Genomic DNA, 12924 nt, shown 5'->3' on the forward strand with positions numbered 1-12924 from the left:
TGTGCTGTGGTAAGTGATCTTTGTTTTAATTCTGGTTGAGTTAGGGAAGTAGCAGTCGCAGCGTGGGAGAGTTCAGAGGGCATAGCAAGGCACCTGGGTGTTGAGAAAGGAGAACACGTGAAGAATGAAACTCATACAAGAAGTCTGAAGTCTAGAATCTTCTGAAAACACGTTGTCTTGGTCACAGCTCCCAGCTGCGGAGCTTGCAAGGTGTTTCTGTTCTGGATCTTGTGGGAGACTGGCTTATTCGGCCTGGGAAGCCGAATTGTATCTGTTCCATCATTTGGTGCAGTTTTGAGGGATAGGAGCCTGAATGGGCTTCTGAGGTGCTGGAGTTCTACTTTGGGAGTAAAGGGTGGCTCTCAGTAAACCCTGTTGTAGCCCCTCTCCCAGTGCACGAGGCTGCCTTTTCATGTCTCCAGGCTTAGGCATTGCTCAGTATCCGATATGGCTCTGGCAGCAGAAACACAATTGTCAGATACAAGTAGAAAAAAACCACTTCCAAACGTCAAAGATATCAGGTTTTGCCTGTTTGCCAGCACATGGTCAGGTTTTTTACATTGCACTTTTCTTCCCATTTTTCTTCCCATTGCCCTGTTCTATCTCAAATAATTGCAGTTACATCCACTAAAGTACACACCGGTTATGCAGGCTCACAAGAGAAATGCCTCTTTTTTAGTTTTTTATTTTCTAGGAGAACTCCATTTACAGACCTTACTTTACATTAAGCCAGATGCAAACTTAAATTAAAGCTAAATGAAATGGTTCCTCTTGCAAGATAGCATTTACCTTGTTTGAGAAGGTACTCTTGATGAATGTATTGATACCACTACCCTGACCAATTTTTTTGTTATGTAAGAATTACAGTCTTTTAAGGGGAAAATATTGCAGATCACTTCTCTAATCACTAGGTCAGGCAAAAGAATGACTTTCACTCTTAAATTTATTTGAAATTTAATTGTGGTATGCACAATTGGCCTATTTGTTTTGTTGGTCTGTGTGTGCTGTGGAGCCGTTTTTCTCCTCAGATGTAATTTATTAGTCTTTGTTGGAAAACAGACTGGGTGGGTTTTATTTCTATGCTAATAAATGCTTTAAGAAAAGTCCTGGAGATGATATCAAATTAAGTTGGATTTTTTTGTTGTTGTTTGGGTCATAGCTGGACAAAATTAATATTGTGGATGTATCATATAAAGCTCTGCTGACTGTAATGAGAAGTTATGAGGTCTGTTTTGCTGAAGTTGGGTACTGAATAAAAAGCCCAAGTGCTTTGCATGGTGTGCTTGAGTTAGAGGAGGGGAGGAATCATGAGTTAGGAACAACAAAAGACACTTTACCATTTTCAGAACTTTCTTTTGGCACATCTGCAACTTTCAAAAGCATTATGATTTGAAGAAGAGGCTGAAAGGGCAAATGTGAATTTGAACATTTTTTTTTAAACATTTCTAATGAAGTGTGTTTAACTTAGTACCTCATACCTTTGTTTCAAGTATCAAAATTTCAGTTTAAGTTTTCGTAACAAATGAATGTGAATGGGTTTTGCTCCATCTTCTTTTTCCACTGCAGCACAGACTCATTTGACTACCTTGAGTTTCACACATAATCTCCTTGAAGCTGCTGCAGTTTAATAAAGTTTCCCAGTGATACCTGAAAGTGCTGCTGGCATCAATACTCGTTGCAAGATTTCTAACAAATCTGATGTGTAAGGAAGGGAGAGGGGGCTTAGATCCTCCTTAGATTTAGATGGTTTAAGTGTCTTTTCAGTATGCTTCAACTGGTGTTCTCTGAACACTGTGGGTTAAAATTTTTGGGAGACGGATTTGCACAAAGCATGCAGAAGAGACTGGCTGTAACTGTCCCTGCCTCCCTGAGAATGCAGCGCCTCTGTGCAGAGCAATCATTCCCGGCACACCAGTGAGTTACATGTTTACAGAGTCCAAATGTGTGGATGCATTTTCAAAGGTTTAGCAAGTTTCAGATGAAGAACACAAGCTGAAAAGAATCTTTCTATAGTAGATATCTTCCTGACCCACACAATCATTTTGTGTGATGCACTTCCCTGGCAGCCCAGCTGGCTTAAGAAATTTTCTCACCATATTTTTCTACCCACTCAGTAGTACCACAATGAGAGTTTGTGCAGTTGTGTTGTAAACGGGTACAATGAACTAACCTGGGCTAAAAATAAACTTGTTTCCCAACCCCTTTTTCTGTGTGCTAGTTCGTTTCATCTCTGACAGTAGATGATTTAGATTAGAACCAGAGCATCTTTCAGAGTAAATATAAACTGCTATCAGCGCTGTTGGGAAAGTTTCACCTGGTCTCTAGACAAAGTATTCTGCCTGTTAGAGCTGCCGAGCTCTATACCTCAACACTAATTGCACAAATGTACATATTTATATACAATAAAACTAACTTCTCCTGGGGGTTTACACGTGTACTTGACTTAGTCTATGCTAAAGATAATGTGAATGTCAATATTAATACAGGTAATGGAATTAAATAATATCTTTAAGTACAATTTACTTAATATATCCTTTAAATCACTTCAATTTAAAGGTATTTATTTTGTCCTCACTAGTGTAGCCAGCTGGATAGCATCAGATGGGGATAGCCTACAGCAAAGTCCTAAAATTCACTGTCTTTGTGACATGTTTATCTTTGCTGTTATCTTGAGGGTGGTTTTGTGTTTAACCTGGCAATGTAAATGACACTGGAAACTACTTCAGTAAGGCAGATGCTGAGAAGCAGGCAGACTGATGCATCATGTTTTGTTGCTGACAAATGAGAACAGTGCTTCAGGCTTTAAATGTGGCTGTGTCTTCATTACAAATTGCAGTTCTGCTGTTCTGGACACGTGCCTGGTGCTGCTAAAGCCAGATGTTAGCACTAGAACTTTTTGTGGATAAGACAGGTTTGTGTCAAGTCCTTAATTTAGCCAATTCATGTTCTATTTTATTTATCTCTTTTTAAAACTTCTGTCACTGCAATTTTGATGTAATACAACTGAACATGTTTGTGGAACAATTTTGTGTGGCCTGCTATTTTTGCATTTGAAACATCTTCCGTCAAGGGAATAAGACTGGGTATGTTTTGTCTTCCCCATTTCTAGCCAGACAGTATAAATGATTCTGAATTGGAGCCAAAAATCAGTGCTGGAAAACATTAAGCACCATACAGTTGTCTGTGTTTAAAGATTTTATTTTATTTTTAATAATTGGAGGGAGATGAGTTTCATCAACATGGTCGTTAACTTGATGACATAACTGTAGCTTATTTTGTATAACCCATGCTCACAATCTTCCCTAGCCAGACCTTAGGTAATATACATGACACTGATAATGCATTAAGGCAGTTGCAGTGCGGTGCTAATAGTAGGGCACGTGGTCCTGCATCGTCTCCTGCTGGTGGTGCATGGTGTTGGGCCTGTTTCAAGCGTGGTATCTGAGGTCAGCCTTTTTCCAGTGCTCCCCGCAATGGGGCTATGCTGCTGTAAAGGCAACAGGAGGAAAAAATAGGCAAGATTTCAGCAAGATGACAATGAAACGTGTAATAAAGAAAGACAGGAGTAATACTTGGTATCAATGTAACATATGTATGATCATCGTCTCTTTGGCTTTGGATAAAATTACTCCGTTTGGATGGAAGAGGCTATTGACAAGCGTGGAAACAGAGTACCTAAAGAAGCCTAATCTTCATAAAATGAAGGATTGCAGAAGTGCCATGCTAAACTTTGGAATGGAATTGCTCAAGTATTGAAAATTAGCTCTTCGTGTCATAGAAAAAAAGAGGCTCACCTGCCAGTGAGGAAAGGTAACTAGTTATGGCATGAAGAGATCTTCTAGAAGAAATGTTCTGATTTCAGACGGGATAACTGAGCTGTGAAGCAGAGGCATCTATGACTGCATTCTCAAGAAAGAGTGTAGGGAAAAACTGGGTTGTGTGTAGGTCTCTGTCGTCACCACAGGAGGGAAGAGGAAGCTGGGTTACGAATCTGACACGCTTTCATTTGTTGTTTTGCTGATCTTCGACAAAGACAACCTGATGCAAGTACTAATAATCCTGCGTGATGATCATAATTTCACTGAAACTTCTTTTGACAATGTGTTTTGGCTCCTTAGGTAAGTGCTGTTTATTGCGTTCCTTTCTTTATAGTCATTTGTAATACTTGAGCTGGATTTAGAAAAAGGAGAAGAAAAATGTTCTCAAAGTATATCAACCTCAGATAGACTTGTGTGTGTGTATGAGGCAAGGAGGATGTAATGTATATTATCATAATGTAGAGATCAAAGTGTGTAATCAAAAAGCATTTTTACCAAGAGATTGTTGTGGAAAAAATGTAGAGGAACAAATCTTAAACACCCAAAATGATGCTAGGTTAATGCAAGCGTTGTTTTTGTTAGACCTTTGCACTTGAATAGTTATTGTAGCAAACACCAGCTGTAGAATTTTAAAATGTTGAGGCTTTCTTCTAGATCATGCAGGTACCAAAATATGAAGCAGGTCAGGTTTCATTTTTCTTCAATACAGATTGCATTGGATAACACTGAATGCTTGTAGTATAACCTTAAAAAAAATAAGAGGGAAAGAAAGGGAGAAAATAAGAGGTGAAGCAACGGCAAAAAGATGTTTTTAGTGGTGAGGTTTTTAGGAAGACAATAAAGCAACAAGACCAATATAACAAAGCCTGTAACACTACTGTGTTTTAAATGACAAAACAAGCGAGCAGAAGAACTGAAATTAATGATCAGTTCTTTGAACAGCTTCTAAGTTGTTGTTTATACACTACAATTCTTTCCCTTATTTTTCTGCTGTTTATTACCCCTATACTGTCCATGCTGTTCTTTGCTTTTAATTTAGGCAGACTGTTTTAGTCTACATCTTAACGTGAAGTAGTGCTGTTATGCACACATTGACAACAATATACTGCCTTCGTATTTGGAAGGAGCCTACATGGCGAGTGAAAAAAGGTTGGCTTTTAACATGAAGTACTCATAGCTCATGATAGAAATTCAAACTGCTTTTGTAAGCCTCTGCTCCTGTTTTTTTTTTTCCCATCTATATCCAACAAGAGTTTTTTAAGAGATCCCTGTGAGAGAGGGGTCAGGGTTCTTCATAGTGCAGCTGGGGGCATTGGGGTGGTTGAAATGGAGCTGTTATTGAGCACTGCACAGTGGAAAAAAATAGAGGTGCTGAAATTCATTAGGTATGATGAATATTTGCCTTCTTCTAAGAGCAAAGGAAGTACATAATTTGTGTAATTCTGATAAGACTTGCCATTTTAGGACCAGATAAGGGCCAAGTCATTGCATTCCTTATATATTGTTGTAAAGTGAATCTGTGTTACAGGATAAAAACTGGAAGAAAATCATGCAGGTTATGCTCACTATGAGTAGTTCCTTACTTCAACAGTACACATGCTAGAAGAACAACAATTCTTCACGCAGCATAAGTATCATAGAATCATAGAAATTAATGGTCTCAGCAGTCTGAGAATAGATTTTTATAGGACTGGCATATTTGTGATGAGCATCAATGTCATTAGAATTGAGGGGAAAAAAAAAGTTATCCGATAACCACAGAGTAATCTCACATCAGAAGAACATTTTGTACATCATTGCACATTACTTCATGTAGATAATCTTGAATCTTGGCGGCAAGTAATGAAGAGTTTCAAAGCAAGAAAGGTTTGCTTTCCTCTGATACTGTCCGAGTCACACTTAGCTAAACGTTTTGCCACAGACCTGATGAAATTACTGTGGTCTGAGCGGAATACTAAACCGCTTCTGCAGCAGCAACTTAAAATGAAAGAAGTTTAAACAAAAGTACAGAACTCAAAACAACAAAAATGCTGTAAGTCTTGTCACTAATTAGAAGCAGGGCAGGACAAGAACTCCTACATAGTGACAAAAAAATTGTAGTGGGTTTTTCTTTCACTTTGATGAGTATTTCATTATTGATGAATCATTCTGGATGATTCCTTTTGGTCATTCTTTATCTGGCAGACAAAAGCAGAGTGTTTAATAAGTTTCAAACTCAACTCTTACAAAAGCTTTTTATTTAAAAGAAAGAAAAAGTATATCAGCAAATACAAAGAAAAACTTTGTGTTTCACGCAAACAATGATGGAGGGATTTAATGCACAGATAAGTTTCCTTCAGCTGTAATGTAGTTGCCAGTATTCAAGACAGAAGTGTGTAGTAACTAATCTTTAAAAATTAATGGTATAATTATTTTATAGTATTAGCATTATTTTAAATACTATGATTGTAGATATGATAGGTGTTGTCATCTTCTTGCCTCTTTCATTTTACATGTATGTGTATTTCTCCCAGTAGCTACAGGTCCCAATAATTTAACAGTCATCCAAACACCAACAAAAATACATCTATCAATTGGAGACTCCGCTGAAATTGCCTGTATTTGGGAAAAATCAATTGCAAGGTATAGAATAAGCTGGTATCTTGTTACTAAGGAGAATATCACTAAAACTATATCATCAAGCCTTTTCTATTTACCCAACGTCACCCATGACAACAAGGATGTGCTAGTGATAAAAGCTGTCAATGTAAATTACACTGGATTTTACTACTGTGAGATAATTATTGAAATACCTTTCTGTAAAAAACTCTGCGGAAGTGGAACAACACTGATCGTTGAAGAGAAAGGTAAGCTAGCAAGAGCATGTGCATGCCTCATAGATTGTCATCATAGTCTTCAGTCTGAACTGCTACACATTCCCTCCTTCTCCCACATACTTCTTTCAACACTGAACATCTCAAAATGAGTGTTATGAACAGAGGGAGGGAGGACTTGACTGACTCCTTATGACAATCAACTTACGGTCTCTGCCTTAACATCCCCAGTGTAAGGCATTTGTTTTATTCTCTAAGGGTTTTTCTAAGAAGAATTAGTACTGTTAGGATCCACAAAGCCAGTGTATCAGCAGTGTACTTCATAAAAGACCCAAACACAATCCCTTCTTTAGAGGGATCCAGTAAGGTGAGACGATGAAGATGTGAGACGATGAATTTATCTGTTGTGTGGTGGGGAGCTGCTGAAATAATCACGTGGTCACTCTGTTCAGTAATATGCATTTTGTCTTTTTTATTTTTTTAACATGTTCTTAATAATAAAAAATAGGGAGGAGTCAAATCAACGTGGGAGATGTATAATGTCTATGAGAATTTTTGTCCATTAAGTTATGACAAATTCTTTTCTTGTGGTTGTCGTCTTTAAAGGTTAGTATGTGACATTAATAGAGGGGAACAATTTAAGGTCCCAGTTCTGAATTAAGCATTGAAAACCATTAATACAATGAGTATTCATTCACAATTAAACTCATAGGCAGTGAGGATGAGATATGCTTTACCTAACATCAGAGATTGTGTCATACCTAGAAATCAATTTACCTCACTTCTGTTCCACAGCTGTCTCAAAATACTATACATCACTTCCTGAAAATGCTGATCTTTCTTTTTCTGCCTCTCAATTATAGAGAAAGACTAGGTGACTAGTTCTGACCAGACCTTTAACGTTATCACATATCTGATATTAACTGCTTGAGTCATGGGAATTAAACTTTCTGCTCATCCAGCACAGCCCAGTTTTGGACACTACTTTACACTTCTGACCAACTGGTAGTCCAAATGGAGGCAGAAAAATGATCAAAAACTTAGAAAATACCAATGAATGGGGAAAAAAAAAAGAGTGAATGAAAGTGTTTTCCTTAAAGGAATTAAATGATATGATCTATCACTTGGTCAAGTATTAGTAGCTTTAGAGCACAGCAGAAAAGATTCAGATTCACTTGGTGAGGGGAGAACGACTTTCGTTACTGTAGGAATAGTGAGCTATAGGTGGGATTGATCTTAATGGTCATCATGTAGGCATCCATCAGGAATGAAGAAGTATGGATGACCTTGCACATGGGTAGGGAGGATAGACTAATTAACTCCCGAAGTTCTTTCAGTTCTTTTGTTTTATTTTGTTGTGATGTTGTTCTTCAATTGTGTCTTTGAGTTGTGTATAACTTTACCTTAAAAATGTAACTGCAGAAGCTCAGTCATCGGAGAAGAAAGTTTTGGCAGTTTGGGCCATCATTCCTTTCTTAGTGGCAGTGGGAAGCTTGTATTGCTGCTACAAAAAGAAACGGAACTCAAAATTTTCTGGTGAGTGGCAATATTTCCATTAACACACAGTTTCTAAGCCGAATGCTTATTTTGAGGTGGCTGAACAGGTGCGCTTGAGACATCACTGAGAGGAATTTCAAAGTATGACTTTTGCTCACCTACTCTTGTACTCCAACGGGTGCCTCAAGCTGAGCAACTTGAGAGGAGGGATCAGAAGGCACTGCTCAGTGAATGTTCACTGTTCAAGTGAGCATTCTTGCAGCCTCTTGCCTCTGTTATTTCTCTTTCCAGAAAGAGTGGTTACTTAGAAAGCAACCTCCAGAATAACCAGATCTCCATCGCATAAGGCGTGCTGAGAAACCTGGAGGTAGTTGATTTCATCTGCAAGCTGAATACTGCTCTAGCACCTGTCATTGACTAGTCATACACGAGCTCTTCACTCTTCATTTCAGTGCTCTATACATCTCTTTACATTTACTCTGGTAAACTTACCAGTGTGAATCTGCAAATGGACAATAAGCAAGAAGTGACCATAACTTTCCTTTTGCTAAGGTTCTGCCCCACTTCCTGTGCCAGAAGGAGGGCGTCAGGACGAGCAGACCCTTGAGGCAGCAGAACTTTATGGGAGAAATGAATCCACCAGTGAAGAAGCTGAATGGGTAAGTGGTTTATAAAAAGACTTTCTCTTGGTTTAAAATATATTATTATAAGTGCCAACGCTCTGAAATAAGGAAAAAGATGTTACATACTAGGAAAGTATTGGATTATGTTTTTATGTTTATATTTAATGACTCTCTTGAGTCTGGAAAGGAAGGCAGCAAAAAGTGGACAACATCAACAACGTAAAGACGGTGTGGAAGAAATGTAGAAGCCAAAAATGGCAATAATGTCACTTGTGTGTGTCTCTCTCTCAGGAGATTCATCCCATATTTCTTGAGTTGAGATGCTCAGGGAATGTTTCCCCAGTGGTTCTGCCAGTTGCAAGGGAATCTGTCCCTTGAGGAAATTCTTGGAGCAGCTGATGATTTTTTCCACTGCTAAATTTTGCAGGTTCCAGCTTAAATCTAAAGTTTGCTGTAGCTTTAATGCAAAGTCCCAGTCCCATGGAAGCACACAAAACCCACTCTCCTGAGGGCCTCTGACTGTGCAAAAATGAGTGGAAGCATGGTCTGGATGAGTTAGCCATGCTTCCTCTTTAATATTCAGCCAGCAAGTCTCTCTTGGTGATCTGAACATCTGTTATTAAAGCAAAAGCAGTAAACCTCCATAATGAAGTGATGGCTTTTTGTCTTCATGCTTTTACAACATCCACCTTTTCACTATTTTACAGTCAGGTTTTTTTGTTGGTTTTTTTTTTTGACACGTGTCTGTGAGCACAGACCTGTGTGCACATTTCAGAGAGATCACTATTTTTCAGGTTTTGCTAAAGAACTTTCTTGAAGATCCATAATTCTACATATGCTTAGAAAATGAAAATAGGATGATTTTTGCACAGTCCAGGATTCGAAGTTGTGTCCGAACTCTACAGCAGAATTTACCTTTACAGACTTTACCTTTAAATGTTAGTAATGAAGGCACTCTTTCCCTTTGAAATTATAACTCCATGGTTCTGTGATGTGTCTTGAGTACAAGTTCCTTTTAAATAGACTTTACTGGTAAAAGTTTTGACTGAAGTTTTCCTTGCTTTTTAAGGCTGTGTCTACACTTTATGAATCACTTGATTCTTTTTACAATGAATCAAAATAAAAGATGACAAATCCACCATCACTACTGTATCCAGTGCAACAGATGAGCAAATCCCACAACGAGGGCAGCTGCAAAGTGTAGAACAAGAGTGAGGCGAGGATCTGCCATCTACTTTGACATTCAGAATTAAAGGACCATGTAATAAATACAATATGGTTCAAGATTTTATGAAACTGAAAACATTATAATAATATGCTGCTGAAAAATGGATTACATGAGTTTCCTGTGAGAAACATGCAAGAGAGACAATATACAAGAAAAAAAAAAGGTTGGTTTGAAAGAGTTTCTGAATGTTTTGTCACTAACTTTATTGTAAGGAGTCTGAATTTTGAGAGTATGTAAGTTTAGAAGACCGTCTTCAACTCTTCCCCCATGTATCCAGAGTGCAGGAATAATAAAGGATGCATTATACTTTGAAAAATCTTCTGGACTGAACAACTTTCTCCAAAGAAAGCTTTTCTTTAGGCAGCCCATGTATACATAGCAGAAGGTAATGAAAAACTTCACATCATGGTCATCACTTGACCAAACAGACAATACTACAAATAGGATGAAGTCCAGTCTCTGAGAAGATCATCTGTGCTGACCACATCATAGCAAAAGTGGTGTGCCAGGAGGCTTTATGTTGCTGTGGAAGGGTACAGCTTCTATTCATTCACAGTGCCGTGAGAAGTCTTCCAGAGAAGGTAGTCTCCTATGTACAAAGAAATACTTGGTTTAAATGAAGTTATATATGATATAGTTATGTATAATTATTGCCTGCTCAAGGGGATTTGTCTGGAACAGATGTGAATGTTAACACTTTTTCCCCTTTTGCCAGCTCTAAAACTTTATAAAATCACTGAAGGACTAAATCAAAACTGAAAATGTAAGTAAAAGCTGGCTTCCAAGGTCTGATCAGTGGGTGAGAGCAGAACAACTGGCAGTTGTCCAAGGACTGCCAACTGCAAAGAACAGATATCGGAAATGTGAATGTATTTATGTGACAGGGTTGTTTTGTCCTCTGAAGGATTTTCAGAGCTTAGCTGGAGGTGAGACCATCTTGCTGATGATGTAGGGAGAAACAGCTCCACTGCGCTTCCAGAAGTTTGTTACAACCTGGGCAGTGCTGTAGGCACAGACCAGCTTCCCCAGAGGCCCTGAAAGCAGTTGGTACTGTCTAAATGTGTGACCGACTTGCTGCTCAGAATCCTGCAATGAAATCTTTAGGGCTGCACAGCTCATGCTCTGGCTCTTCCTGTGCTGTAGTGACTACAGTTTGCAAAGCTAGCTCTCGAAGTGCTGTAGCTCAGTTCTGGCTTCCTGCCTGGTGTGTGTCCTGGTCCCTGGGATGTTCTGTAACCTGCCCTGAGGCATTCTGCAGAGTGTGCTGATGTCTGAAATACTCTGTAATCGCTTTGTGAACATATCCCATATGAGAGAAACAGTTTCATATACTGCATCTTATACTACAATTTATGTATAAATTAAATAAAGCAAGAGGATTTTCTTTTCCTCCTTCTGAACTTCAGTCATTTTAAAATCTTATTATTTTTTGTCCTGAAACTCATTACAGATGTTTCCTGTACTGCATGGTGAAACACTACCCTGTGACATATTCTTTTGAGGTTCACAAACATGACTCTGCTGGATTTCTGCAAGCCCTGTAACTTTGTCCCCTACACAAGAAAGTCAAAATCGGTAAAAGGGCTGATGACCTTTATACCAGGTCAAGGAAGCTCTCAGTTATATAACTGGTTATTTCTATATTTAAGCACTGTGAGGAAATGTACAATATTCGGGAAATTTTTAAAGGAAAACTACCAAATGTGGCTTGGTGGCAATCTCTTAGTCCGTAAATCACATTTTCATTAAAACACCAGAAACAAAATGTTGATTAAATGTGGTTCCTACCAGCAGAGTGTCACCTTTCTAACAGCTGCTCCTGTTTTGTATGTTAACATGGTAATTTCCAACATCTGGCATTTGAAGATTACGCCCAATTTATCCATGACCTGTGAGCCAGCAGGCTGTTTTCAGAGCTCCAGCTGGTGGCCCAACTCAGTCGAAGGACTTTGACACCTCTACATCATGTGTATCACCTTTCTCTGCTTCTGCACCACTTGTAAGTGACAAACCCTGCCCCAGGCAGGCAGACTTGTCAGGCAGACTTTACCTTCTTCATGGTTATTTTGCTAGACTTAAAAGAAAAAGAGCTCTTGAAGAGAATCCTGGGCATTTATTTTTAGCCAGTTCTGGTGGTCATCATCTCTTGGACAGACTGCTGCGAAGTGATGTATCCAACAGTTTAATTTGAGATTTAAAGTCTTGCTTTAAACACAGGCCAAAACACACTAATTTAAGAGCAAGAGTGGCACAACATATTCTAAAGCCTCATATGTCTTCTACTGTGCTTTCAGTGTCTCAGCAAAGTACTGGGCTTACTCCTAGGCCTACAGCTGAAGCTCCCTCTCTGTTTCTGTCACACTCAGGGCACTGGTTTAGAGCACTGGACTTTTCAGTCTCTTCTATTCAATTTGAGACTGCTGCCCTCAGCTCTTGCTCTTCCTGCTCCATTGCACGCAGATCCAAGCTTGATTAATCTACCTGGCCCTTGGGCAGCCGGTCTTAGCAGCTGGTACTGGTTGTCTCAGTCAAACCACGCTTACTTTCCGAAGTAGTCCTTCATAGCATCTGTAGAAGAAGAGTCTGGAGCAGTATTTCTGCCTGCATAATGTCAGGCACCCTTGGTAGCAGGCAGGATGAGGCGGAGCCCCAACCAACATTCTGGTGAAATCGTAGTGTTTGTGTGTGTGATGATATGACTAATGTTTTTGTGTCTGATAATAGTGCTTTCAGAACGGCAGTGACATTAACTTGGTTGACTAAAATTCATTTGAAAGCTGGTTTTATCTAAAGTGATTTCTCTGTACTGCTGACATCAAGAACTATGGCAAAGCTGCCACTGTTCACAAAAATACAACACCTACAGCCCAGGCTTAAATTGACTTAAGGAAGCCTGTGTGCATTAGTTAAGAACACTCTCAGTTTAAAAACACTCCTCCGTTAGG

At 39.0% G+C, this 12924-nt stretch overlaps 1 protein-coding gene across 2 annotated transcripts; it reads left to right on the plus strand.

The window, feature by feature from the left end:
• Window positions 1-3679: 3679 nt before the first annotated feature.
• LOC121069726 lies at window positions 3680-10848 on the plus strand. Of its 2 annotated transcripts, none has more exons than XM_040556170.1 (5): window positions 3680-4118; window positions 6332-6664; window positions 8054-8167; window positions 8681-8787; window positions 9821-10848. In XM_040556170.1, exons 1-5 carry the CDS (start codon window positions 4067-4069, stop codon window positions 9872-9874), a joined length of 660 nt encoding a protein of 219 aa, XP_040412104.1. In that variant the 5' UTR covers window positions 3680-4066; the 3' UTR covers window positions 9875-10848. The 2 variants fall into 2 exon arrangements, with proteins under 2 accessions (XP_040412104.1, XP_040412103.1); XM_040556169.1 differs by having other exon boundaries at window positions 3967-4118; window positions 6335-6664.
• Window positions 10849-12924: the final 2076 nt, after the last annotated feature.

The sequence above is a fragment of the Cygnus olor genome, chromosome 4 (genome assembly GCF_009769625.2).
Source record: "Cygnus olor isolate bCygOlo1 chromosome 4, bCygOlo1.pri.v2, whole genome shotgun sequence".
Taxonomy (NCBI): domain Eukaryota; kingdom Metazoa; phylum Chordata; class Aves; order Anseriformes; family Anatidae; genus Cygnus; species Cygnus olor.